The sequence below is a fragment of the Adelges cooleyi genome, unplaced genomic scaffold (genome assembly GCF_023614345.1).
Source record: "Adelges cooleyi isolate 19-005CV unplaced genomic scaffold, UGA_ACOO_1.1 ACOO_flye_CR_arks_rails_tigmint_CR_PRNA_247, whole genome shotgun sequence".
Classification (NCBI taxonomy): domain Eukaryota; kingdom Metazoa; phylum Arthropoda; class Insecta; order Hemiptera; family Adelgidae; genus Adelges; species Adelges cooleyi.
The window spans coordinates 2,214,485-2,238,036 of record NW_026095912.1 but is presented as its reverse complement, the minus strand read 5'-3'; the positions used below and the strand labels follow the sequence as shown (position 1 = coordinate 2,238,036).

General features: G+C 34.9%; 3 protein-coding genes across 7 annotated transcripts in view; all 3 read left to right on the top strand.

Moving 5' to 3' along the window:
- LOC126836499 (cytokine receptor-like) overlaps window positions 1-12,548 on the top strand; it is an 81,272-nt gene extending 68,724 nt beyond the window's left edge. For 2 of the 3 annotated variants that reach the window (XM_050569976.1, XM_050569975.1), the window contains 21 exons: window positions 1,292-1,495; window positions 1,610-2,086; window positions 2,552-2,690; window positions 3,492-3,664; window positions 3,803-3,960; window positions 5,604-5,814; window positions 6,194-6,371; window positions 6,797-6,945; window positions 7,597-7,760; window positions 7,825-8,023; window positions 8,121-8,276; window positions 8,343-8,507; window positions 8,589-8,812; window positions 8,891-9,002; window positions 9,099-9,314; window positions 9,394-9,558; window positions 9,650-9,731; window positions 9,817-9,892; window positions 9,970-10,230; window positions 10,310-10,636; window positions 10,732-12,548. In XM_050569976.1, the coding sequence (XP_050425933.1) occupies window positions 1,333-1,495; window positions 1,610-2,086; window positions 2,552-2,690; window positions 3,492-3,664; window positions 3,803-3,960; window positions 5,604-5,814; window positions 6,194-6,371; window positions 6,797-6,945; window positions 7,597-7,760; window positions 7,825-8,023; window positions 8,121-8,276; window positions 8,343-8,507; window positions 8,589-8,812; window positions 8,891-9,002; window positions 9,099-9,314; window positions 9,394-9,558; window positions 9,650-9,731; window positions 9,817-9,892; window positions 9,970-10,230; window positions 10,310-10,636; window positions 10,732-10,968 (4,032 nt within the window). In that variant the 5' untranslated portion in view covers window positions 1,292-1,332 and the 3' untranslated portion in view covers window positions 10,969-12,548. The remainder of the gene's footprint in view (window positions 1-1,291; window positions 1,496-1,609; window positions 2,087-2,551; window positions 2,691-3,491; window positions 3,665-3,802; window positions 3,961-5,603; window positions 5,815-6,193; window positions 6,372-6,796; window positions 6,946-7,596; window positions 7,761-7,824; window positions 8,024-8,120; window positions 8,277-8,342; window positions 8,508-8,588; window positions 8,813-8,890; window positions 9,003-9,098; window positions 9,315-9,393; window positions 9,559-9,649; window positions 9,732-9,816; window positions 9,893-9,969; window positions 10,231-10,309; window positions 10,637-10,731) is intronic. The other variant, XM_050569977.1, reaches the window with a different exon arrangement.
- Window positions 12,549-12,924: 376 nt separating this feature from the next.
- Window positions 12,925-15,674, top strand: LOC126836617 (uncharacterized). 3 transcript variants are annotated; one of them, XM_050570181.1, is made up of 7 exons: window positions 12,925-13,086; window positions 13,953-14,216; window positions 14,312-14,518; window positions 14,603-14,761; window positions 14,838-14,922; window positions 14,984-15,122; window positions 15,210-15,674. In XM_050570181.1, exons 2-7 carry the CDS (start codon window positions 14,123-14,125, stop codon window positions 15,282-15,284), a joined length of 759 nt encoding a protein of 252 aa, XP_050426138.1. In that variant the 5' UTR covers window positions 12,925-13,086; window positions 13,953-14,122; the 3' UTR covers window positions 15,285-15,674. The 3 variants fall into 3 exon arrangements, with proteins under 3 accessions (XP_050426138.1, XP_050426139.1, XP_050426140.1); XM_050570182.1 differs by having other exon boundaries at window positions 12,927-14,216; window positions 15,008-15,122; XM_050570183.1 differs by having other exon boundaries at window positions 12,928-14,216; window positions 15,026-15,122.
- Window positions 15,675-18,949: 3,275 nt separating this feature from the next.
- LOC126837096 (uncharacterized) lies at window positions 18,950-23,397 on the top strand. Its single transcript, XM_050570891.1, has 7 exons — window positions 18,950-19,041; window positions 19,658-19,949; window positions 20,190-20,353; window positions 20,438-20,549; window positions 21,387-21,601; window positions 22,145-22,337; window positions 23,116-23,397. The coding sequence occupies exons 1-7, from the start codon at window positions 18,985-18,987 to the stop codon at window positions 23,211-23,213; spliced, it is 1,131 nt and encodes a 376-aa protein (XP_050426848.1). The 5' UTR covers window positions 18,950-18,984; the 3' UTR covers window positions 23,214-23,397.
- The last annotated feature ends 155 nt before the right edge of the window (window positions 23,398-23,552 follow it).

The following is a 23,552-nucleotide window of genomic DNA, read 5'->3' as shown; positions in this document are numbered from 1 at the left end:
GTCGGCTGAAGTGTAGCGTTATTTTCATCTGCACCTCCAATCCTAAACTTTAAACAATAATGAAAAAAAAAAGTAATTATCGATCCAGTCATAATGTTCAGCAAATAATAATTGTTAACTTAAAAAGTGTAGACAGTTTACCATTTAAAGTTCATTAGGGTTTAACACAAAAGAGATATAGTTAAAAGTTATGTAGTTGAAAAATATATCAAATTCGGGCAAACTGAAAGTATGAAAAAAAGTTTTAAAAAAACTGAATAAATATCCAAGTTGTTCTTGTTTTTATTTCATTAAATTACAATGCGAGTAACACCACTCCAATCGTGCAAATATAAAATGCTTTTTTTTTGGAATTTATACTATTGTTATATTACTTTAGCGCCATCTGGTGTACAAATGTTGTAAACGTCAAGTTAAACTTGTTAAGTACAGAACACCACCACTCGCTTTTGTTTGCCACTTGAGAAAAATACTAAGTTAATGGTATTATTATTACACTATTAGAGAGCTGAGAGGTACTTGTATAATATTGTATTTTATGTCCATATCATCCCAAGTGTATCCGTCGGTAGGATAATACATTTTGATTTGAAACTTAGAGTGCTAATTGCTATGTACATAATCATATTTTCTATTTAAAAATATCGAGTAGACCGGCAAACAGTTGTGAACAATATATAATTTTACCCGTCTGGAAAAGAGTGTTAGATGATTTTTTATTTCAGCGCCAACATGTGTTATGTCGTTGTTGTTGTTGTAGTTTTTTTTTTTACATCGTTTTCTACATCGTTAAAATTGTTCTTTGGTCTTGTATTTTTGTAAACGAGTAGGAAGTGTTTTTCTAAAAGCGTTTGTTGCGCGGTTTGGCCGCGAGCCAATGTGCATTGCTCGCTGATGAACACCACAGACTTGCCATTGTCCCATTCAATGTTTTAAATTCCATTTTATAACAATTTATATAATTATGTAAAAAGTTCCAAGGATATTTATTATCAAATTAATAATTGTCTGTAAAAATAACGTTTTTGAATTGTATGGAATAATACAATTTTGTCATAATTTTATCGCCGTTTGTCGAATTTTAAGTAAAATAGATTTGAATAATTTCAGTCTTTTTATTGTATAATTTTTTAAAACAACAAAATTATCAATTCTAACTAAGACAAATCATCGTCTCGTTTAGAATTTTTGTTTTTGTCCAGAAATGTCTTAATATATAATTTGACATTTCGAATAATTTAACATTAAATATTGTGGCCAACTGAATTATTTATGTTTTTTTTTGTTTCAGTTGTATTTATCATAAGACCATGCCTGCGAAAACCATGTGATATGGCTGGTGGCGGACAATACCAATCGAGTGGCCTGCACAATTGGCGGCTACCCAGGCCACCATGGACATGGGCCTTGCACGTACTACTGTTAACGTGTTCCCTGTCCTTCCAGTCTGTCAGCTCGACAGTGAGTTGCGGTCCTGGAATAAGATCAATTGGAGGTGAGATTGAAAAAAAAAATTCCTGTTCTTCTTCTCTCCTTCGCTTTATCCGATGTCTCACCAAAGTCCCGTCTTTTTACCCTCGTTGCTTATTGGTTTTTGTTTGCTCTCCAGGAACCATTCCCAAAGGCGACATCGTCCTGGAGTACAAGAGCCAGACGCCGTTGAACATAACGTGCGTGCTGGACGTGGACCACCCGATGATCGTTGGTCTGTTGAAGAACCACGAAGATGAGGTGGACTACAGGAACAAACTCAGCCGCAACCTGGTGTTCTACAGGAACGCCGACCGGGTTGCCAAGGAGTATGTGTCCGCGGTGGACTCGACATCGGCCCGCCTGTTCATCCCTGAACCGCCCGCCGGTCTGGACACGTATCGGTGCGCGTTGCTGCTGAACGATTCCCGGCGGGAAGATCCGGGAACGACGACCGGCAACGACGACACCGGCGGCTTCCAGGCGTACACGGGCGGGGCCAACGACTCGTCCGTGTTCTCCACCGTGTCCCCCACTAGCCTGGAGACGAGCGGACCCCCTTCGCACGTCCCGGATTCCGAGGTCGGCGTGTGCCTCAACAAGGTGGCTGTCGGATGTGAGTATTCCCAAAAAAAAAACATAAGCGACCAATAATGCTTTAGCCAGAGAGGGGAGGGGTTAAGAGTGTGGACATGAGGTCGGCAAATGAGCTAGCTGTGATGTGAGGGGCGATTGACAAGAGACAGTTGTCCATGACAAAAGAGGAGGAGGGGTAAAAGATATTAATATAGGAAAACATTACCCAGTCGCATAAAATATGTGTTGGTGGTCATTTTTCTTGCCTACCCTCTCCCCCCGTCTTGCCTCTCTCATCCTTCCCCGCCCAACTGAGACGTTATTTGTGAGAGAAAAGTTTTGTTCCGTTCGGCTTGTGGTGATTTCCTTTTGAGAACGAGCTTTTTGTGAAAACATCAGCCAATGACACTGTTGTTGTTTTCGGTAACTCGATTATTGGCATCGGCAGAACGAGACGTGCATTTTTAATGTAATCAACGTTTGTGTACGGTTTTCTTTTTTTTAGACAAACCGTTGCCAATCAAAAACTTCACTTGCATCTCTTTGGGCTGGATCAACTTGTCGTGCCACTGGAACAAACCGGACAATCCTGTGAAAACCACTTACAAACTCACCTTCAAACTGCCCGGACGGGCTGGCGGCAGGTAGGTTTTGTGTTGATGGCTATGATTCTTTGTCTTGTCTTCTGGGGGTGTAGTGTCCTAACCAAACATTAGTCAATCAAATTCAGAATTCCGTTGAGATTAAATCTTGGTTTTTATTTTTTTATCGATTGTTACTTTACTTTTATCAAATGTTTTTTTAATACAAATTATGGACTATCTAATATATGTGTAAAAATAATTGATTTTATTAGTTATTGTAAATTACTATACTGTGATAAATAGGTATTCGATTAGCCAATAAGTGATAACATATATATATATATATATATATAGGTAAAGTGTGAATGTGTGATATTTTTAAGCATGCTCACCCCACCATGCGTTGAATTTGAATTTTTTCTTGTACAAGTTGAAGCACTAAAAACACTAAATTTTTATGATGTATTTTTTTTTTGTCTGGGTGATTTTTTTGGTTTTTTTAAAAGACAACCACTACTTACAACCTAATATTATAAGAAAAAATATTCTCTTTCAAAATGTTAAATTTATATAAAACACGAGTTATTCTTAAAAATGTTGTATTATTTGTGATTTAAATTTTTCATGAAATTACAAATTTGAACATTAATCGGGGATAAAAGTGGGATGAGTATGTTACACAATCATTGTTTCTATATTACATATACTATATATGCATTAGACATACATAAAATTATATATGGAACGCTTTAAGCTATATGGAGAGACATTAGTCCCCCCCTGTAATTTTTTTCCCACTTTAAGCCCCCTGGTGTTTGAGCTGTGCTGTGATGATAATTTTTTCAATTTTGTCCCATCTAGAAACCCAATGGTTTGCCCTACCGATTCGGACGCCAACGAAAACACCTGCTTCTGGGACTTGACCACAGCACCGATATACAGGGCGCCTTATGAATACTACAGCTTTACCATATCCGGCGAAAACGTATTGGGCACGTTCAACGACAGTTTCCGGTTCCACCATTATGCTCACGGTAACAAATATTATAATAATAACAATAATACTCTTTCGTCAACACCACTGTATATTTAATATCATATCCAAATCGTTGTTGTTGTGGATTTAGCGCGTTGTGTTGCTATTTTTATTTATCATATTTTCTCCTTTGCAGTGATACCGTTAAGTCCTACCAACATAACGGTCATCGAGAAAACCCAATCCAGCGCCATGTTAAGGTGGTACGTCGGTTCGATGGCCCATTTTCCAAGAGACTTGATCCACAAGATTGAATACAAGTCCCAATGGGACTCCAGCTCGGAATATTGGCATGTGAGTACACGGTTTTTTTTATGCACCCCTTTCTTCTTATGTGCCCAAAAGTTTAACCTTTGCCTGCCCCACCAATTGTGGTTAATTTTTTTTTTATTAATTAACCATTAAAAAAAAAAAAATGTTTTGGCGTTTTCTGACTGTCCAAATAATTGATTTGGCCTCTTTTCTTTGAAGTACATTTCTAATGGTTTATATTTATATATAAGCTAAGTAAAATATTTTCCAGCTGAATTTCCAGTAAAGACATATTGACTTTATTGGCATTGTCTGTTTTGAAATGTCAATTAAAACTTTCCGGCAAACAAATATTTACAAAATAATTGAACTCGGGCTTAAGTTCTTCGAAAAATGCCCAACATAGACTTTATTTCAATAAGAAGTCCAAACAATAGATACAGTTTCGTTATGTTATTCTTTGACTTGTGTTCCAAATACGTTTTTAACTGAACGAATTATTTGTTATCCATTTATTAATAAATAATAATGTATTTAATTACAATTTCAATTTCGAACTCAAATTGAAACGGTTTTTTAATGATAACATCAAATAAATACTTTTTTTTTTACCCACTTAAAAATATATAATAAGGATGGAGAGTAATAGGAAATTAAATAATTGTTCATTGACATTAGACTTTTTTAAACATTTTTTAACGTTATACAATACATTAAAATGTGGTTGTCTCATTAAGTATTTTTTTTATTTCAAACAAAAACATTTGGTCTTATTTTTAAAATATTGTACAACAGTAGTATGCAAATATTAAGTATTTACGTGGCTTTTGTTTTTGGTTCGAGTATCTAATTTCATATTATAATATCGTTAAATTCAATTATTTAATAACTTTTTCTTTTCCAAACATTTTCCTATTCGAAAATTTTTTGAATAATTTTTTTTTTGTATTAAAATTTCGGTAGTTTTGAAAAATAAATAAGATAAATAATAAGATAACTTATTATTTTAACATATTAGAGTACCAACCGCTTAACGATAAAGACTTTTTTCCCCTTTCTTTTGTGTGGTTATAGTTCTTTTTGCTCTTCTGTTTGCTTCACTATGACATTCAAGCTATACAATACCTACATGGTATAATAATTTTTTAGGATGCAGCCACGTTGTAAACAAATTTCATGGAAAGTAAACACGCTACGTTTCTTTTCCATGATATTTAAAAAAATGTTAGGTTAGGTTCATAACATGATGATAATAACACAGTAATATATATATATATATTTGATAAATCATGGAAAAACACACAAACTGTTTACAATATGGCGGCCTCCCCCCACTATAGTGGACGTTATCATGAACAACCGAGACTATAAGCAACGCGGGTTTATACTTTTTTCAGTATTTGTGCAGTAACTATATAATATATGTATGTACTATAAGTTTTTCTCGTTAGAATAAGTATTTTTAATTCGATTTGTAGTCAATAGTGTATAATATTCAGTATGCAGTTAATAGAAATTGCTAGCGAGGCGACCTGCTTCTTTTGTATAGGTAAAATGTGGATTTACACCAAAAACATTACCGACCACATAGTTGGTTTTACACGTCTCCCCCTCTTTGGAGAGGCTCGGTCAATCTCGGTTTTTTTTTTGTACTGATTTTGTGGTGTTTACTCTTTTGTTTGCAGTCTGTAAACGTGAGCGACATATGCAACACGACTTTGGCCGACGGACAGCTGTCGAATTGCCGCGACACCGGTTTCTACTATTACAACGTGACCGATTTGGAATATCCGTTTACGCTGTACGATTTTCGCATTTACACCCGTTCGTCGGTGGCCAGAGGCGAAGATAAATGGTCGGCTCCCGGATGCATTACCCTCAAGACCAAACCCACGAGTGAGTGCATTTTGTGTTGGCCACGAGCTGCTAAATATAGAATAAAATTTAAAAAAAAATTGTATTTTGTATCGTCGCTTAAGATGCGCGCAACACACACCACAGCATATCTCATATTTCTCAAATTTACAGGAAAGCCAATAAAAACAATAACATTATTTTAACCGTGTTATCAATATTTGATTATGGCGTTTTATCAGTGTGGATTGCCCGCGAAAGTAGAAATAAAAAAATACAGTGTCGCCAACTTAATTTGGCAAAAAAAAAATGAGATAACACTCGAGAGGTGTTTTTTTTGCATCTGAGCTTAAGCGACGGATAGTTATATCCAATTGTATTATTATAAAATATACATTACCGCCCCTTTGTTGTTGTCTAGTACCGAAAAGACCTCCTCGCGTGGACGTGGGCAGTTTCGAATGCGTTCCTTCGTCGTCCAACAAAAATTCCCGGGACGTGTTGATCTATTGGCAACACCTCGACGACAAAGAGAAATGTGGCGATTCGTTTGAATACCGCGCCTACTACGTTACCATGACCGCCGATAACCAGACAGTGTAAGTATATAGTTTAAAACATTCTTAAAAAGACACCCCCCCCCCCCCTTAAAAAATTCAAACTTTCCCTTTCGGATGTTGGTAACAGACAACTGAAAAAGGATTAGTGATTAGAAAGAAACAACCGATAACCGGATGTTAATAACAGATAACGGATTAGTGATAAGATACAACTAAAAATGGCTCCTGATAAGAAATCAGTGACGAATGGAATGGGAGGGTAGGAGATTGTAGGTAGAGGCAGGGGAAGAGAGAAGTTTAAAATGTAACATAATATCATTTAATTTGCGTTAATATAAACTATAATATTATAGTTAATTTATTAATTTTATTGTATTCCAAAAGAAAAAAATTCAAAATAAACTAAATTTGTGGGCTTAATAATCATTTTAATATTATGTTTTGTTTTTTTTTCATCATTCCAGTTACCATCAGAGCAACGAAACGTACAAGACCTACGCAAAGTTCTCCGGTCTCAGCAACAACGTGGCTTATTCGTTTGTAGTGTCATCGGCCAACAAAGAAGGAGTTTCGGCCGAGAACTCGACCATTTACGTGTCCAGCGAAACAGAAAGTGAGAAATCTTCCAGAAAAAAAAACAAATGCAATTTATTAAACATAATCACCCCCTCCCCCTGTCTACAGCCACCAATCCTTTCCCACTGTGTGAAAAAAACACATTCAAATTGCCCAATAGTTGTTCAAACAATTTTTGTTTAAACTATGTATTCTAGTTAAGTGTTTAGCGTTTGTTAATGTAAAATTTAAATTCATTCTGAACATTTTGATGTCTCCAAAAAGGAAGCTTACAAATTTGCAAAATGTTTTAAGAGATTTTTAACAAAATACAATTATAGATTTTAAAGCTCTTTTGAATAAATGTCCCAGAATCAGAAGGTGGTATAGATTGATAGATTATTTACAGATTTAATAGACATTTAAGTTGTGCCTATTCTGTTTTTTAGAATGCTTTTACTTTTTTTTTTTTTTTAACAGTAGTCTTTAGTAGTCTTTAGATAGAAGAGACAACTGAAAAATTCTAATTTTTTTTTTAATAAATGCTCAGACATGCTTGACTAATAATAAATAATTCAATAAATATTTTGAGAAACACTTTTGACCACTTTTAATAAGATTTCTGGCCCCTTATTTTACGTACCCTTGATTTAAAAAAAAAATTGTATTCGACCGCCATCGTTACCGTTGTTTCTGTGTTTTTCGCCAGAGATCGACGAGCCGCTGTCGTTCACTAAAATGGCTTTTAACGTTACTCCGCAAGTGTTTGAGCTGTCTTGGAAACACAACACCGGCCAAAAGTCCGAACGCCTGCTGACCGACTACACGATATTCTGGTGTGAGAACGACAAGGACCGACCGTACCAGTGCAACGTAAGTAGTGGACAAAGATAGTCATTATAGAATTGATAATAAAAGTAATATTTATAATCCACAGGGCTACATGAACTGGGTGCACATTCCTCGTTTGGAGTCCAGCTACAACGTGACGGTCAACAACAATCAAAATTACCAGTTTGCCATTAGCGCCAACAGCCAGAGTCCGGCCCGCAGGAGTTTCGCCAGTCTTTACCACAACGGCCAGAGCAGCAGCAGCGGGATGGTGTGGGCATCGTGTACCGTCTTGCACAACAACAGTATGTTAAAATAAATCAAATAATCATACGCCTCACAACATGAGTCCACGGTACGGCAAATTATAACGTGTTTTGTTTTGTTTTGTCCGTACAACAGTCGTTGGGAAAATGAAGAGCGTTTGGGTGAACATGATCGGATCGACGTTCATGGAACTCCGATGGAAACTCGACTGTTCCGACAGGATTGGAGCCGTCTTGGGATTCCGCATATTCTACTGCCCTATCGTGTCCATCAATAATTCCGCTTGCAAAGGTACCGTTATAATTGTAGTAATTATTATCGCACGGTAATTTTAATATACATTTTTATCGTTACCAGAACCTCAGCTTAACAAGACCGTCAACGGCGAGACGGCACAAGGCGGTCGGGGCAACATAACCATGTTGAAACCTTACACCACTTACATGGTGATGATAGCGTTGATCACCAAACACGGCGAAGGTCTGCACAGCGATCCGCTGCTCAACACCACGCTGGAAGGAGGTACGTCGTCGTCTCTTGTGCCGATACAATGTTCAATTCTAACCGCTTGGGATTATTAATTGTTTTTTAACGCATTCGCAGCGCCCGACGTGGAGGATTTGCAAATCAACGTGACCAACGTGACGAACAAGTCGATAAACTTGCAGTGGTCCGCCCCGAAGAACATGAACGGCGTGCTCAGATACTACCAGGTGAACTATTACTACGAGAACGTCGAAGCGTTTGCGCTGCCGGATTCGATGGAGCTGCCGTACGAAATGCAACAAATGTACCCGCAGCGTCCCGTTACGGTCACCGACAGAAAGGTAAACTTGTGCTTAATTGAAACACTTGTATTGTAATGTAATAATTAATAACGTGTGCGATTTCCATCTTGTGTCCAGTGTCGACTCGAAAACTTGGACAGTTACAGATACTACAAGATATCCATCATGGCCTGCACCACCGTGTGTTCGGAACATTCCAAACCCATACAAGTGCAAACGGACATCGGAGGTGAGTGGGCGTTTGCGTAACGGGGGGAAAAAAAATGAATAAATCTAAAAAATAGAAAAACATGTTTAAAGTTTGTTTGTTGTTATTTTTTTTTAGTGCCCGGCAAAGTGGACCAACCGACACCGCAGTTCATAAACGACACCAGGGTGAACGTTAAATGGCCGAAGCCGATCAAACCGGCCGGTCCGGTGGACTTCTACCAGTTATACGTCATTCATCAAAGCGGATTGAACCTACAGAAGAACGGCGGCGTGTCCAAGTCTCTTGCTCAGACCCAAGAGAGCTCCAACGATTTATATCACAATTGCTACTGTGAGAAGACGATCAATGATTAATCCTAGTTTTACCGTTTACAGTAATAATAATAACGTGGTTTCTGTTTTGTCGACAGCAAACGAATGCGAAATGACTATACCGAACTGCAAAAACGACGAGAACAACGGCCAACATACTTTCTCGTTTATGGTGCGAGCCGTCAATCGCAATCCGCACGATCCCCATCATCCGTTCTACGGCCAATGGTCGTCACCTGGATCCATAGGCTGCGTTATGAAGAGTAAATAACTAAACAAAAAAATTGCATTTTATTAGCAAAACCTTTTTATTTAGTATCTTTATGTGTTTGTCATGAATTGTGTTTTTCTCAGGTCTTCCACTGGCGCTGCGTTTGGTCATATGGTCTTGTCTACTCATAGTCTTGTCGACGGTATGCGTTTACTGGGGCAACAGGTAAAAATTAATTTTTTATTATTATTTACAAGATAATTTTACAGCTAACGAATTGTGCTTATCTTGTACATTTGTGTTTATCCAGGATCTGGAGCAAGTACAAAATCATGCACAACGTACAAGTAGTTTTGCCGCCGACGTTAAACACAAACTTCAAATTTGTAAGCGTCAACAACAGTCCTTAGATTCTTTTTTTCCACACCAACATCTAATGTTTAACTCTACAAAACCGTTGCAGGATCATTACCACACCGACGACCCGATCACCGATCCGTTCTACGTGGAAGACGATCACATAATATACGACGATACGTTGGCTTCGTCCACCGTAATCTACAATCCCACATTGAACACGTCGTCCGTGTCGTGCCACATCAACAGCACCGGAGGAAGTACCAACAGTTGTAACGGCGACCAAAACGCACAACGGTGGAGTCCGGCCACGGCCACTACGGTGGCGGTCATGGACGACGACGACTCTTCGTCCAGCAAACATCAGGTGATTAAACGATAACAGTGAAATTGAAAAACCAATTTTTATTGTTATGATTGTTCATGTTTAAATATTTTCTCTACAGCTCATTTTGCCGAGTACGCCGCCGGAACTGCGCGACAGTTGTTTCGACGACGACAGCCGCAGCAACGACATTACGATCATATCGGCTGCCGGACGGTTACCGTTGCACGTGGCGCCGGTCGTAGCTGCTCAAGACTTGGGCGACGACACGGTCAAGACGATGGCTGCCAACGCCGACATTCCGATGTGTCATCACGGCGATATTAAAGTAATTAATTGTGATGTCGGTAATGTACCAGCACGTTGTAATAACTTTACGATAAACAGTATTGCTTTGCCTGATGACATTCAAACAGGACTGGCCGACGACAACGACGACCGACGACAGGTACGATACTGATTTTACACTAATTTCTGATTCTAAATTCTGTACATACGCTGTGTGAGCGATATTAAACACCGTTTTATCTTCTGTCGTTAAAGGACCACAACCAAGAACAAAACAACAACAACAACCATGACGACCAGTTGATAAACAACACGGCAACGTCGGACGACAAATACATTGGCGACGGCCAACAACAAACCGTAGTCTCCGGTGGCGCAAACTGTCAGGCCGTACCGACTCCCGCCACGACAGCGGCGGCCTACGTCATGTTGGACATGGTAACGGCCGCGGCCGCGACGGCAGCCGCAAAGTCCGGAGCGACAAGATTTTAAAACGCTCCGGCTGTCGTCCTATCGACAATATCATATTGAATTGTTTTTTTTTTTTAATTAAGTATAATAATATTATGCTAAACTTAAGTCATTATATAATATGTTGTGTACGTGTATTACAACGATACTCTTGTACGATCAAATTCACATGTATACCCCAAGGGTAGTATTTCATATAATAATTGTATTTATATTACATTTTTAACGTTAAGATTGTTTCGACGAGCCCACACAAAATCTTTCTTGAGGATTTTTATTATTACTTTATTCCACGACGTTCGACCACATAATACAACGTCGACAACATTTTTCTGACAAATTCTAATTTTGAAAATCAAAAAATTACATGTCTACCTCTTTCTTGGTTTTTTTTTCTTAAATCCTCGATATCAAAATGTTTTTCATATTTATGTATGTAAATATTATATTCGAGTGAGAAACGCTTATGGAAATTTGTGTGCGCGTTAAATGTGTTTAGTAATAGCAAGTAAACCAAAAAAGAAAAAGAAATTAAAAAACTAGTTTATATCGTAGTAATATATTATAATATTTTATTTGTTGTTGTAAGAGATAAGTGTAGTGTGCTCAATGTATAAATAATACAATAATAACAATATGCTCAGTCAGTCGTACGATGTAAGTAGTTAAATAGTTGTCAGACGGAAAAGAATAATTTGTCGTTTAAAAGAATTTAACGGATTTCTGGGGTTATTAGTTTCTATTTGGTTTCCGAATAGTAAAAAATTTTGACGTGAGAATTTATTTAACGGGTCCGACCGTTTGTAATGACGATAAAGTGAGAGAAACGTGTATAATAATATATACAGTGTAATATGTATATATTATTGCCCGGTCTACGGTTACGTAATATTATAACAAAAAAACAAAAAAAAGATATGGCCAAAATGAAAAAGTCTTGTTTGTTTTTTTTTTAATTTGTTAAGTAAAAAATATTATAACGAAATTCAATAATAATAACAAAACATTATATATAATAATAAGGTAGTCAAATTATTTACACGTTAGTTTGTGTTTAAAGAAATTCGGTTTTGTCAGCTTTACGACCATGTTTGCACATTACTCTTTGCCATTTTTCTTATTATTATTTTTATATATATATTTTTTTTTTGTATTCTTCAAAATTTGACAATTATACTATATATGCGTTTGCGTGTGTGTGTGTTTTTTTTATATAATATAATATTGCGTTAATATAATAATATATTTAATATATTAGACGATATCGTCGTCGTCTCGGTAAGACAGACCAAACGTAGGATGATGTTTAGCTTTGTATTATATTTTATTATTATTTTTTTTTTTTTCTATGAAAATAGCTTAATGTTTCGTTTCATTTTAATTTTGATTATTATTTATTTTTATTTTATCGATAACAAAAAAAATGTATCGAAGTATGTGTACTCGACTTTATTATATGTATAGTTTTTTTTTTTCTGCCGTTTTTGTTTATACCATATATATTATTATTATTATTATTATTACGATATTATTATAATGTTGTGTTTTACGATGTATCTTTATTTACATTGTCGTCGTGTGCCATAAAGATTGATGATGACTAAAAAACGTTCACAGTTTGTTTTTATTTATTTATTTTAAACCCCCCCCCCCCCAGTTTGACCACCCCTGACCTAGTACCCTACACGAATTTAGAGATTGTACTTGGTACATTAAATGACATTGTATTATACATTTTGCGTACTTGACAAAAAAATCTATCGCAGTCTTAACGATGACAATGACGTTTACAACGGAGTTCAGTCCGTTTGTTGGTATTTAAAAAACAAAAATATTAATCTATTGAAATTATAATACATTGTAATAGTATCGATTGCCATAAACTATTGTTTTTGGACCGACGGCCAATAGCCTTTGTACCGTGTTGCCGTTAAACGTCGAGGATCGACTGTACCGGTGTGCGACGTAAGTTTCAGGAGTTTTGGATATTGAACATATTTATTTTTTAGTTTTAATTTGTTGGTTTTGTTTTTTAGAGCGTTTTGGACATCAGCGTGTACGTAGTCGAAGACCGGAGAAACTAAGTGGCTACTTGGACCGTTTATCGATGATCACTATTATCGTGGGAGTACGTTGAAGGTACATTTTGACAACAATTTTAGATTTGGAGAACGAATTCACTTGCAGTTGTGGTAACACATTAAAATTAATGTCCTTGTACTGTTAAAATTAAAAAAATAAATATTATTAATGCACAATAATATTAATAGCTACATTCGAGTTGACTATTATTGAAACTTTGACAATTAAGACAGTTGAGCAGCTGAGACTAATTTTTTTATTCACATAATATTAGCAAAGGCAACAAAAACAAAATATCAACCGAGGCAATTGTTTAAACAAATGGGTCAAATGTATAAATCGAAACAGTTTTAGGTTATTTCAATGAAAATTCCAAATTATTAAATAAATATAAAAAGTAAAGGTCTACTTTAGGTCTTTTGGCCTATCTTTAATCTACCTACATTTGTACAAAGGTAACAAAATAAATGCACAAACGCATATTATTTTAACACTAATTCAGCTTACTCAAGAGTAAAGAACTTAGATTTTTTCCCTAGCGTGAAGGAAGTGGCGCCTTTTAGCGGCCAAATTACAGCGTCCACTGTCGCGCTTCCGGAAGCCCGTAGATGGCGCCAAACGTGCACTTCCTGTGGCCGGAAGCGACGTCCCGTTTTGAGCACCCCCTCCCCTGTGTGTGGCACGATAGTAAAACAGTTTTTTAATTTGTTTCTCAGTTGAAATATGAAAAATTAATTATTAAAAAACAACATTAACAGTAATGGTGTTGGACTAGCTGTTATTGTTTTCTCGTGAAAAAATAATAATATTATCTTACACCCGCCCATCTGTACTGTACCATGACCCAATTCGGTCGGCACTTCTCGCCTGGCGGCACTGCGCATCCGGGATTTAATTTAATACATTTCTATTGTTGCCACCAGTATTGACATATCCTTCCTGGAATCGTTCAGCAGGCCCCTGGATGAGCCACACCCATCCAGGCAGCAGCAGCAGCAGCAGCAGTACCGTTGGCAGTGTGTAGTTGGCGCTTGCAGAAAGTTCTTGGACTTTTTTCTAAGTTTTGTCTTGCCAATTGTGTATTTTTGTGAAAATGAAAACCGCAACCTTCAAACGTTACGTTGTCCTGGCCGTGATGATGGCATCGTTGGTCGTCGGCAAAGAAACTGCGGACTCTGTCAAACCGGGTACGTATTAATTAACGATCGGTACCTAAACCGTAAGATTTGTCTCATTTGTTATTTATAAATTGATTTTAATTTTATTTATCTTGTCGTTTAAGAGTCCCCGAAATTGACACGGCCGGATCTGTTCTACCAGAACAACACGATAATAATGGTGACCTGGCCGAAGCCTGCGACGCCCTTGGACTACCAGTTGGACGTGATCGTACAATACGGAGTAACCGTGCACGACCTCATGGCTAATACGGCTTTGTTCTTTTCTCTGATCAACCACGGCACCCAGACGTTCTCCTTCAACCTCGACAGTAACGTTTCGATGGAATTTTTAAAAAATCCGCCCGACGATTCCGGTCGGTAATAATCTAATCTATTGTTGTTGTCCTATAAAGGAAACTACCACTACGTTCGCGTGGCCGATTGCTACAACAAATACAATAACGTCGAACAGACATCGTTCATGGTCAGAGCCGTCATCAACCGCGACGATCCGAACAAACCGCTTTACGGCCCGTGGTCGCCGTCCAGCGAAGTGACTTGCGCCATACTAGGTAACCCGTCGTCTGTGTTCAGCTCGTTAGCGTTGACCGATATATTTTATAAATTCACCCTTCTCTTTGTTTTTAGATCACATGTTGGTGTTCATAATGCGTACTACGGCTTGGTTGTTTGTACTGGTTTGCGTCACATACTTCATGCTTTTCGGGATCAGGTAACACACTTTTGCAATCTTCAAATTTGATTATTCCACAACGGTTTATCACTCTGAATAGGGTATTTCATTGCATTTCATATAGGGTGTACAATCTTTTTAGACTTTGGCACAAGTACAGAGCGATGAGCGACGTGCAAATAGTTTTGCCCAGAGCCGACACCGGTGGCAAGAAACCTAAAACGGGACCAGGCAGACTGGTACATATTTATATATTATTATCCAATTGTCTAATAAACTAAAGTATTTGTTGTTTGACTTTATTTTTTATTTTTTGTTATCTATAGGAATACGGACCAGCTGGCCTCGAGGCAAACGGTTATGATTACCGCTGTGTTGTTCACAACGTCTACATAAATTAATCTCATTTATATTTTATACTTAATCCCCTAACGCACTTTCGACTAAACGAAATGATAAAAACAATGTGCCATAATTTCCAATTAGCTTTTCTCTCTTCATACCGACAAAATGTCGCGGTAATGTAATTTTTACTAAGATTTTACGTGTTGTGAGTAATTTTTTTTATTTCTGATCTCATTATTTTATGTACCCTCCCCTTTTTTACCTGCTTATCGTTGCCCGACTTGTTGTACTTTGACCGTGCTAGTCCCGTATTATTGTATAATAATATATGTAATATCCCCAAATAACGCTCATATCTTTTGTGTTGAATTTTCTTATTATATTGTTTGTGTTCTACAATGTATCGCGTAATATTTATGTCTAGTCGTAATATAAACAACGTTTGATTTCCCAAAAAAAAAATAAAAGGATGTTTTTGTTTTTTTCACTTACAATTCCTTTTCTAGTTTATAAAAAATGTATAAATGATGAAAATCATCCAATTGGTGTGGTTTAAACAAAAAAAAAAGATTTCTGTGGTGAAAGATGTAGTAAAAACATTTGAAAATTATCTATTTTCAAATTTGAGTGGTCGTTGTTAGGTCTTATATATTTGGAAATATATTAAAACTTCAGTGGACTAATTCGGAAAGCATCGCTTGAAAAATTAGAACATTATCGTTATAAATACATGACCTTATCTTTCTTTACAAATTCTGTGTATTTAAGTTGGCTGTTATTTGTGACAAATCCGTTCAGATCTTATGGAATCTAAAAAATACCTGATAGGTATTCTGGTTTTTTTAAATGCAAACATATTGTACGATATCGATAACGGATTGTCATTATTTCAATGTAACGGCTACGGCTTACGTTTATTCTAGCTACATTTTATTTTTATTTTTTACTCTGTACTTTGACTTTAACTAACTTTACTCTAGTTATTTTTGTTCATTGTAAGTACATAAACATTTTTTTAACAATGTCAACTATCAATTTAGAGTTAACACAGACATTATAGTAAATGAGTGTGACAAAATTTCTACTATTAGGTTTCTCCTAGTTTTATTTAACAAATGAAAATGTATTTTATTGGTAAACAAGTAAACATACTCACCGGCAAATGAAATCATGTCCATATACTATAAATTGGTTAACATTGTTTGAACATAAGTGCAAGTAACTTCAAATTAATGTTTACATAAAATACTAATTAAAGAAATTTAATTCAATAGATTAATTATAGTTTATTGATGGAACTTGTGTGCCTGTGGAAATACAATTGTTTTGCTATCTATTAAACACCATAGTTAACCTTACTCAATATACTAGTTGCTTGTATCTAATTTTCATTTGGTTTTGGGGTCTGTGGGAAAATGATGGAAGGATATGTGTTTGTATGAATTGCAATTTGCAATAACAATTGTATTAATTTTGTTGATAATTATTTGATATAAAATAATATCTTATTAGCGTGTCTAAAAATCTGTAAAATTAATATTTATACCTATATATAGTTAAAAATTGTTTTGTTAGTCTGGGGTCTTTAAACCGAAGAAATGTAAAGTAAATGTATAAAATAATTATCAAGATTTTTCAAAAAATATGACAAAGGTACACATGACGTTATTTACCCAATACAGTCCTCGGTAGAAGTATCTTAAAATATGTACCTAATTGCCTTTTACTGCACACTTTTTCTTACCCATTGTTTTTTACTACTACAAATTATTATTATTAAGTATTATATTATAAAATAGAAATAAAGACTGTACAAGTGACTTTCACTTCAACTGTTTAGTTTATTCTCAATGTGTGTGTGAATGCATATTAGAGCAAGTACAATTTTACAGGATTTGTGACTATAAAAGACAGTATATTATACTAAAAAACTAGTTGCAGATAGTATTTTGAAAGACACTAAATGATTTTAATATGCAAACATCAATCATTTCTTTATATTGTAATAGTTAAATGTTGACATTTTTTGCAAAATGAGTTTATACACCAAAAAAAAAAGGAACAAAAACTCTTATCATTTGTGCTTTATAGTTTAAGTCTAAGTGTAAATAATATTAAATATTAAATGAATAATAAAGAAGTGTTTGTTGAGTCACCATTTTTCTCGTTATAGTGGAATTTGTGATAGGTCGACTGAATTCTTTTTGAATTTACACTTTAATAGTGTAACAAGAGTTATGTCATTTGTTATACTGACTTAAATCTTCAACTTAATAAGATTAAAGTAATTTTTTTTTTTTTTTTAACTTATAACAGCTACTTTGTTATTCATTTTTTGTTCAAGTTTTAATTTATACAGAAAAGTACAAAAAAAGTTGTTTTATTTGCCTATTAAAAAAAATATTTATCTTATCCTAATATTCTTTTAAACCTTATTTTCCATTTCCTGAAAAATTCATAGTCGTTGACTTAACCTCATTTTTATTCGCACTCGCGACATATAATTAGTACATTTACCTAAACATGTTCTAAATAGTTTTGCCATATTATCACAGCAGGTTCTTGTCTTGTGGCTCTTTTATAGACCCAAACGATAGTGAATAAGACTTTAAATTACTTACTTTATTTTTTGGGTGGGCTGATTTCGAATTTGATATCAGTTTTAAATTCTATCCATTACTTGTGGCCAGCAAAATAAGCGGTTGTCCGCTTATTGCTTATAACATAAAACAAAAAAATTGTCAGACATTTGGAGAAGTCAATCAACGGAGAAGAGTCATTTTTATCTGTATAATATTCAAAATTCAAAAAACCGAATGGCCGTCGTTTTGCCGCATCTCGGTTTATGTACTCCTGGTAGCAAACCGATCCGGATAACGGTTTTTTCGGCATACTGTCGATTCGGACAAATCCACCGGGATCGGTTGTCGATGAAAAAGGGAAGAAGCTACTGCACCGTACGACACTCGAGGTACCAGGAGCACATGGGGATACATAACTCATATCTCAATATCGCCCTCGAGCCGTTGCTCAATGTACAGAATACCCTATAAAGGAAAATATGTCTAGTATCTCTTAAGTGCACAATAACATTCATAAAACACCAAGTTACGATTGGTAAATTAGTCGGTAATGTAATAGAAAACAAAAAAATTGATTAATACTAAATTTTACTCCAGTAAATTGTGTCCGGTCGCATAGCCAAAAACTGTGTACTGTTTTTAAATTTATTGTTTAGTTATTTAGATTCGCTCTAATTGATAATTTTTTTATTACTTCTTCGGTTTTTCAAAGGCCCATTACCGTAACACATTATAGGACATACCTGCTCCCATTTATCCCTATCCCTGTGCTATTGTTTCTCCATCCTGAATTCCAATTTCCACTGGATTTTTTTCGACTTTGTCTATATCCACCTTTTTTATTTTTTTTTGGTCTTCTATATCGCAGTACTGTTTCCATGTGTGGCTCTTTGTATAGTTCCGCAATTATTCTATACATTGCTTCTTATCTCATATCGAGACAAAACGGCTACGGTAATTACCGTACGGCCGCGGTAATTACCGTACACGTGGCAACACTAGCCCCCGTCGCCGCAAGTCGAGGCTGTAGGATGCGCACTGCGCAGTGGTGTCGACTTTCGTCAGGCCAAGCTGATCAATACTTCAATCTTAAGGTGAACAGCATAGTACAAGTACAGTGTAAGAAGTAAGTGTGTAACCTACTGAGTAGCGTGTACCTATACCTGCTGTTAATATGAAGAAGAAGAGGAGGCCTATGAGGTACTTTAATTTTCCATATAAAGATTTGCAAGTAAGTACATATTTTTCTACTTTAGATATACCTATCTGTAATATTAATTTAACACGGACTATAGTCGCTTATAAATGCAATTAAATTAGATTAGGTATAAGTTATACTAATGTGTTTATCTTATAAATAAAAAAACTCCCATAATTGTTTATGATGCATTTAATTATGTACAGTCTGGCTTTATACGATACACCACACTTAAGACTAATTTCTTCCGTCAAATATTAAATTAGATGTTTATTAATTCGTTAAAATTATAAAGTTTAACTGTGTGTTGAATAAACTAAAAAACTATTAATTTATAGATACAAAAACTAATTATTATGTATAGGTGTATAAAAGGTGTAACTTTATCGAAATGTCGACCAATTTTACTAAACTCGTGTAACAGAACGTTTTCATTGCATTAGATTTTATTTTTTATCAGATTTCGAGCTATAAAGCTAATAAAATGTAGATGGACGACAATGTTTGTTAATTGAATCTATAGTAAACGGATAAATCGAGTAATTCAATATAATACAACGGTTATTTATTATTAATAATTTTTGCATTTACCTTGTATATTTATTTAAGATGATAATTTATTTTTATGATGTTTTCCAACCTCCGCTAGGAGAGCAGTTCCAAGGAGAGCAGTTCCACCTTTTCATTAGTCAAGATTATTACAAATGATAAGCCAGATGAGCCAAATGAGCCAAATGATCCAAATGAGCCAAACGAGCAAAACGAGCCAAACGAGCCAAACGAGCCAAATGATCCAAACGATCCAAATTATCCAAACGAGCCAAACGAGCCAAACGAGCCAAATGAGCAAAATGAGCAAAATGATCCAAATGATTCAAACGAGCCAAATGAGCCAAATGATTCAAATGATTCAAACGAGCCAAATGTGCCAAAGAGACCCCGTATGTTGTTTGGTCACACGGTCGTGGCTTAAATATACCAGGTTAATCATTACAAATGGCGGCGCACGGGGAAGTAGTAAAAAAAAAAAATACAAACATTGATATCCCCTTACGCGGCCATTTTGCCAATTGATAGTAACTGTTATTATTAATAACCCGGTGGTATATTTATGCCTAAACTGTATTTATATGTATGTATGTGTTGTTAACTGTGTGATTATTGTTATATATTTTTCACAGAGCAAATCAGGGAGGAAAGGAGAAACAGGTTTAATGCGAAATTACGTCGTCTGGTCAAACCGAAAGCCCCGTTGATGGTGTTCAACGAATTGTGCAAAGGTACAACCATCAACGTGTACAAGTGTGACCAAGGACAGTGTGTGTTTAACACTGCCTGCTTCGAGGTAAATGTACCTAAAAAATATTTCAAATTTTTTACACCCGTTATGATAGTAATATAATGGTACATTGAATTGGATTTGTCTTAGGTGGACGGTCAAGTTTTCAAGGGACGGCACGCGAACAAGTCAATGGCTAAACAAAAGGCGTGCGAGAATTATTTTCGCTATTTATTGGAGAAACAATTGAATACAAAACTTTGTAAGCGTGTGTTCTATCAATGTCGAGAAGCAAAAATTGGCTTATTGAATTTTTATTAACGTAACTGTTCGGGATTTATAAACACGGTCATTTGAATACTTACAAGCTTTGAAAGTTGAAAAAAATATATAGGTATATATACCTACAACTTGTCTGTCAGACAGTTGAATAATGTAATAATCTTACTTGTATTACTAAAAAAACAATTTACTCAAATGCACTTTGAATCAGTATTATGTGTGTATAGATATGTATTGCTTTTTAAAAATTCTTCTCTCACTATTCGGAGTTAACGATTGCACAATTAATAATCATTTTTAATATGTATATAATAACAACAATATTATTATTGTTGTGTGCACATTTCTCACAGAAACGTCTTCCAAACGACTGGTTAGGTAAGAAATAATAAAAAATATTGTTTATTTGCACGTTTCCATAAGCAAACTATTCGAACAATTTATTTTTTTTTTTTGTTTTGATTTTTTGAACTTTGTTTTAGTATCCAAATGACCGTGTCTTGATACCAATCAATTTGGATGGTTTTTTAAATTTAAATTTTAACTTTCTACATACAATTAGTTGAGGTGTCTTTCTCTATTTATGCTATCCAAGCCAAATATTAAATATACAATTTTAAAAAACTTATCGCGCTCAATTATTTGTATGGGTTGTTTTTAAATAAAAAATTTATATATATAAATAATTTTCCATTGGAATTTGGAACGGTATTTCTATAGTACCTACCGTTTGGTAAAATTCTCAACATTTTAACCACTTTGCCTTGTTATAACAATACGATGCCAATAAAATATTTTATTTTACCAAACTATATAGCTAACGGCGATGGTGCTGGGCTAAATTTGGACGCTGTTTGGTCAAATATGCCTGAAAGTGGTCCCACAGAACATTTCCCATGGGCTCATTTCGCTTCGTTGGGATTGCACAAATTAATTATCAACTGGAAACAACGAGCCGACCAAGACGAATCATCACACCAAGCCAAATCAGCACACCAAGACAATTATAGTCAAAGCTTGTTCAAAATTTATGTACGTTAAAAGTCAAACGTAGAGTGGTAGATAGTCTTAAGAGAGGAGGACGTTAAGATGACCGAACGATTTTGGAGACAATGGCATAATATCCTTTTTTGGATAAACCTTGTATTTAGTTAAACATTTAAAATCACATTTTTAAAAATACGGTTATAACTGTTTTTTCAAGTTAATATTTTTCAAATCGATTACGACATTATTGCAGTAGTAGTTTATCAGTCACTTCTGTGTAAAGTTACATATTATTACAAATAAATGTACAGGGTTTAATCTACTCTCTCTTTGCGCGTTTGGTAATAAAATCAGTTAACATTAAACTTATAGATATTTTATATGAATGTCAATGCATTGAAATAAGGAACGACAAATGGTACCATACGCAATACTTATTTTTTTAAAGGACTATGACATTGTCTCCGAAATGATTTGGGTTTTTTGCTTTTAGACTTCTATAACAATTAATATTCTGCCTTTGGAATGCCACATTAATAATAAAAATTGACAATAATTCAAAATATGCGGTTTTGTTGAAAATTCTAGCCTATGCAAGGCCAAGTGACTACGATCAAACAACTGCCAAACGACGCTGCCCAGTACAACCCTGTCGACTTGCTTTATAAAAAGATTCCTGATATAATGTTCTACATAAGACAGGCAGAAGTCACACAATTCAACAAAGTTCCTCGTTTCGACTGTGTCTCTATGATAAACGGCAAGACCTTTAGCTCAACAGGTATCTGTACTTATTGTTTTTGTCGATAATAATTCAAACAATTGAAATCTGGACACACACGAGACAAGACAACACCTGACAACGTTTAACAACTCCTATTGTATTGTGTTGAACATTTTTTTTAAATAGTACTTACACTGAATTTGTTCAATTCAAAAGTTATAACAAACAGCACATTAGCTGTTGATGTTTGCAAACAAAGTTTAAGAATATTTTAATAAAAACAGTCTTATCAGTTTGTAATTTGTCTCAAGTCTCATTGTAATTTGTAAAATAACCGTTCTGAGCCCAATTTTTGGGTGTATAATGTAATAATAATACATACAGTGTGATCCATCCGACATAAGATCATTTTTTCCCTACACTTGTGGGTACATGATTTTTCAACACTTAGAAACTTTGCATCTTCATCTCTTATATTATGTTCATTTCATAAATATGTAGACAAAAACTTCTGATGTTTTGTATTATTTTTATCAGCTTTAAAAACCCATTATGAAACATAACCTATTGTAATATCTCAACAAATAAAACATGTCCACCCACATAAACAAGAATAAACTTCAAAAACTGAAACAAAAAATTAGTTTTTATTATGTTTATCGATTCGATTGCATTTATAAAATATATAATATTTTAATATTTTATTGGACGACGTTGAAATTGTCGCTATCGTTTTGTTTAACGTTACACAAACAACGGTCAACATTGGTAAACTTTTTTTATTGACACAATATTATTGTAAAAATACTTATGTACACTTTATTTTTCATTACAGGATTTCCATCGAAGAAAAAGGCCAAGAGAGATTGCGCCCTTCAAATCATCAAGGAACTTTGGAAATGTGATTTGGGGATCATCAAAACCGAATTTTAACTATATTTTATTCCAAACGGCAATTGCATTTAATAACTTAAGAAAAACAAATGATATAAATTATCTTCTTTTTTTTGTGTGTGTCCCAATGCATTTACTTTTTGTGTGTCCCATAACTTACTGTGTATTATTATTCTTTTTTTTTAAATACTTCCATTATATATAATAAATGTAATAAGTTGAACAGGTTCGATACGACGTGGAAATAACTTTTAAATTATAAACAAATTATTTACAAAAATAAAACTATAATTGTATTTGTGTGTGTAAAAAAGTATTAAAATAAAGTATTGGAAAAAAAATCGTCTTATTATTATTATATGAGTATATTTATTTAGA